The 5000-nt window shown below is 46.4% G+C and overlaps 1 protein-coding gene across 1 annotated transcript in view; it reads left to right on the top strand.

Moving 5' to 3' along the window:
* Window positions 1–5000, top strand: part of LOC311235035 (epidermal growth factor receptor kinase substrate 8-like protein 1) — a 54198-nt gene that overhangs the window by 16357 nt on the left and 32841 nt on the right. The window contains exon 4 of the mRNA XM_084322347.1: window positions 4560–4709. Coding sequence (XP_084178473.1) covers window positions 4560–4709 — 150 coding nt within the window. The remainder of the gene's footprint in view (window positions 1–4559; window positions 4710–5000) is intronic.

The raw sequence follows: 5000 nt of genomic DNA, 5'->3' as shown, positions 1-5000 counted from the left end.
GACTGTTAGCTGCCAGAGAGACTGTTAGCTGACAGAGAGACTGTTAGCTGACAGAGAGACTGTTAGCTGACAGAGAGACTGTTAGCTGACAGAGAGACTGTTAGCTGACAGAGAGACCGCTAGCTGCCAGAGAGACTGTTAGCTGCCAGAGAGACTGTTAGCTGCCAGAGAGACTGTTAGCTGTCAGAGAGACTGTTAGCTGCCAGAGAGACTGTTAGCTGCTAGAGAGACCGTTAGCTGCCAGAGAGACCGTTAGCTGCCAGAGAGACTGTTAGCTGCCAGAGAGACCGTTAGCTGCCAGAGAGACTGTTAGCTGACAGAGAGACTGTTAGCTGCCAGAGAGACTGTTAGCTGCCAGAAAGACTGTTAGCTTGGCTGGAGTTGAGGATGTAGACAAAATTCTTATTGGAGACTGGAACACGGATATGCAACGAAAAGATGCACCCGTCTTCAAGTCATTCAGTAGGTTTTGTGATCTGCACGGCCTCAGCCAGCTAATCACCCAACCCACATGTGTATGTGAATCAACTCAGACTACCATTGACCTCATTCTGACCTCCGACAAGTCCAAGATCTCCAATAAAGGGGTTATAGCATGCGGGTTAAGTGATCATTATATGATATTCTGTACCCGCAAAAAACTAAAACAAAAGGCTGGCTGTCACAAAACAGTCACATCTAGAGACCTCAAAACCTACTCTAGCGAGGCCTTCAACCTTGAACTGGAGAGTCTGGACTGGTCAGATGAACTCAATGGTACACTGGTTGAAGAAACATGGCTTGGTTTCAAAACCAAATTCTCAACAATACTAAACGACATGGCCCCCCTAAGAATCACCAGGGTAAAAAATCGCGCTGAGCCGTGGATGCACTCCGAAATACTGGCCGCTATGAAAACCAGAGACAAAAAATGCTCTGAGTTTCGTAAAAGTCAGTCAAAGCTTACTAAAAGCACGAGCAGTGAACTCCAAGCCCACGTGACTGAACTCAAACTAGAAAGAAACAGACTAAGAAACGACGTAAACTCCATGATCAAAACTGCAAAAAAGAATTTCATCAATGACAAAACTGAGGAAAACAAAAACAAACCATGTGAACTTTGGAAATTACTCAATAATCAACTAGGATGCAGTAAAAAACTTAAAACCAGATTCTCAAACATAAAAACGGACAACACGCTCATCACAGACAAGCTGGATGTAGCCAATTACTTAAAAATTTTCTTCACAAACATAGCCACAACACTGGTAAACAAACTACCCTCCCACTCAGGGCTTTATGGGGTAGAACACATAGTAGCTTACTACAAAAACCTAGGGGTCCGCAAGGACGACTTCAAGCTGGAAATGGTAACAACAGATGAGGTACTCAATAAACTGAGCGCCCTCCAACCTAACAAGGCCACTGGCCATGACAACATCCCCTCCAAATTCCTCAGAGACTCAGCAGCCGCTATCACCCCAATCATCACACACATAATAAACCTCTCCATAAAACAGGAACACGTCCCCAAGGACTTCAAAATTGCGAGGGTGACCCCTCTGCACAAAAAGGGCAGCAAATTAGACCCAGGCAACTACCGCCCTGTTTCTATTCTCACCTCCATCTCGAAAGTCATGGAAAAAATAGTCTACGAACAGGTCGAAAAGTACCTAGCGGAAAAAAATCTAATCTACGAATTCCAATCTGGCTTCAGAACATCCCACTCCACTGACACATGCCTTCTCTATTTGAATGACCACATCAAACAAGAGGTGGACGCGGGCAAATACTGCGGCATGGTCATGCTGGACCTACAAAAGGCCTTTGACACAGTCAATCACTCCATTCTGATTGACAAGCTAAAAGCAATTGGTTTTGATAGTCTATCAGTGAGCTGGATGCAATCCTACCTTGAGGGGAGGGAACAGATGGTGGAAGTAAACGGTACCCTACCCCCCCCCCCCCTCACAGTGAGCTGTGGTGTTCCACAAGGAAGCATACTAGGACCGCTACTGTTCCTAATTTATGCAAATGACATGTCGTCAGCTTGTGACTGCAACTTGTTCCTGTTTGCGGACGACTCAGCCCTGCTGGTCTCTGACAAGAACAAGTTACAGGTTGAAAAAACCCTCAGCTCGGAACTAGGCAGAATCTGCATATGGCTCGCTGATAACAAACTATCATTACACATGGGCAAAACAGAGTCCATTCTCTTCGGTTCAAATAACAAACTCAGCAAGACCGACGGCTTCTCAGTTACAGTGGGTGACAATATTGTCACAAGGAAAGATGAAATTACCTACCTGGGTTACATCCTAGAGGCTAATCTCTCCTGTGACAAAATGGCATCCAATGTAATAAAAAAAGTCAACCAACGAACTCGATTCTTGTACCGGATCTCCTCTCTGGTAAACAAGAATACCCTGAAGACTCTGGCAGGAGCACTCATTCAGGGGTACTACGACTATGCTTGCACCTCATGGTACCAAAGCACCTCAAAGGCGCTAAAAACAAAATTACAAACATCTCAAAACAAACTGGTCAGACTACTGCTTGACCTTACTCCTAGAACCCACCTCACCCCTGCCCACTTTGACAACCTAGGATGGCTTAGAGTAGACGACAGAGTACAGCAACTTGCAATGGGCCTGGTCTACAAGATACACTACACGACCAAGGTACCCATGTACATGTCAAAATATTTCCCAAAGGTCAGTGAATACCACGATCACAACACCAGAGGGAGCTCCACAAATCATGTTAAACCCAGATTCGGCTCAAATAAGGGACTAAACACGTTTCGCAATTATGCCACATCAATGTGGAACGCCCTACCCAAAGCTGTAAAGGAATGTGGATCACTACCCACTTTCAAAACCTCTCTCAAGGGACACCTACGGGAGACTGCAATTCAAAACTGGCCCCTGTAAATATCCTAACCCAACCCCCTCCAATGTACAGTCATTTACCTAGTATGGTTTTGTCAATAGTCCAATGTACAATTTTGCTTGTTTGTACAGTGTCTCCCCCCCCCCCACTCAATTGTACAGTTTTGCTTGTTTATACAGTGTTTCTCCCCCCCCCCCCCCCCCCCCAACCACCTCCAATGTAAATTACCCAGTATGGTTGTCAATATCACAATGTACCCAACCCCCCCCCACCCAACCTCCTCCAATGTACAGTTTCTACGTCAAATGTATATACTCCCTTTTCTTGACACCGTTCGCTGCCAGAGAGACTGTTAGCTGCCAGAGAGACTGTTAGCTGCCAGAGAGACCGTTAGCTGCCAGAGATTATTATTATTATAAAAAAAATTACTTTCTCTCTTTCCCCCTTTCTTTTTCCATCTTTTTTCCATCTTTCCCCCATCCCAATCGTTATGCCAATTCCCAATCCCCTACCTGGTCATTGCGTGCTCTGCCCCCTACCGTCGGTCTGGGAGGGCGGAGACTATCACATGCTTCCTCCGACACATGTGTAGCCAATCCCCACTTCTTTTCACCTGGCAGCGCGGACTCTCACTGGGGGAGTGTAATGTGTGGAAGGAGCACACTACTTCTCCCAGGACCCGACCTTGCCGGCTTTCCCACCCGCTAACACTGCCAATTGTGTTAGTATGGACGGTCGGCCAAGCCGGAGGCACCACAGCTGGATTCGATCCCACTGTCTCTGTGGTGGTAGACAGACGCTTAGTCCGCTGCGCTACCCGGCCGCCGCCAGAGATAATTTTACTTGTTTCAACGACAAGTTTGCTTAACCCATTTAGACCTAAAACGCCTGCTAATAATGCATTATATAGCCTGTATATACACACAAATGTCTTTCCCGGTTTCAAACCTAGTTTTTATTTCTTATTTCTTCTTATTTCTTTTATTTCTTCTTTTTTCAGTGTTCTCTCTCCTGGTTGGATAAAGTGGGAACGAGATATCAGAACATTTCTTTTGGGTTTACTGCAGAGCGGAGGGACTGGGAGACCCATGTTACTGACCAGACACTCTACATCAGTGATGACTGTTTACTGCAGAGCGGAGGGACTGGGAGACCCATGTTACTGACCAGACACTCTACATCAGTGATGACTGTTTACTGCAGAGCGGAGGGACTGGGAGACCCACGTTACTGACCAGACACTCTACATCAGTGATGACTGTTTACTGCAGAGCAGGAGGGACTGGGAGACCCACGTTACTGACCAGACACTCTACATCAGTGATGACTGTTTACTGCAGAGCGGAGGGACTGGGAGACCCATGCTACTGACCAGACACTATATCAGTGATGACTGTTTACTGCAGAGCGGAGGGACTGGGAGACCCATGCTACTGACCAGACACTCTACTTCAGTGATGACTGTTTACTGCAGAGCGGAGAGACTGGGAGACCCACATTACTGACAAGACACTCTATATCAGTGATGACTGTTTACTGCAGAGCGGAGAGACTGAGAGACCCGCGTTACTGACCAGACACTCTACATCAGTGATGGCTGTCAGAATGTAGAGCCATTATTTTAACCTGTAGACCACTTAAAGTAAAAAAAAATACCACTCACAGCAGCTTTAATGTGGTTCATGCAGGACGAGCTGGAGGTGTATTCCCTCCGGTCCATCTACCGCTGTGAGGCCGTCCACACGGAGACACACTTCTCCTCCCTGCTGCTGCTGGTCTGCCAGAGCGCTGACCAGAAGAAGCCCGACATTCACTTCTTCAACTGTGAGACCGTGAAAGTGAGCAGCGCGACACCTAAGAGATGGAAATTCTGATTTTACTTTTCACCAAAAGGTTAACCGTCTGTAGTGAAAGGTTAACCTTCTGTAGTGTGGTAGTGAAAGGTTAACCTTCTCGATAGTGTGGTAGTGAAAGATTAACCTTCTGTAGTGTGGTAGTGAAAGGTTAACCTTCTGTAGTGTGGTAGTGAAAGGTAATCTTCTGTAGTGTGGTAGTGAAAGGATTAACCTTCTGTAGTGTGGTAGTGAAAGGTTAACCTTCTGTAGTGTGGTAGTGAAAGGGTTAACCTT

Source organism: Notolepis coatsorum (assembly GCF_963971535.1).
Source record: "Notolepis coatsorum genome assembly, chromosome: 10".
In the NCBI taxonomy this organism is placed as follows: Eukaryota; Metazoa; Chordata; class Actinopteri; order Aulopiformes; family Paralepididae; genus Notolepis; species Notolepis coatsorum.
Note: the sequence above shows the minus strand (reverse complement) of the source record. Positions and strands in the feature narration are given on the sequence as shown.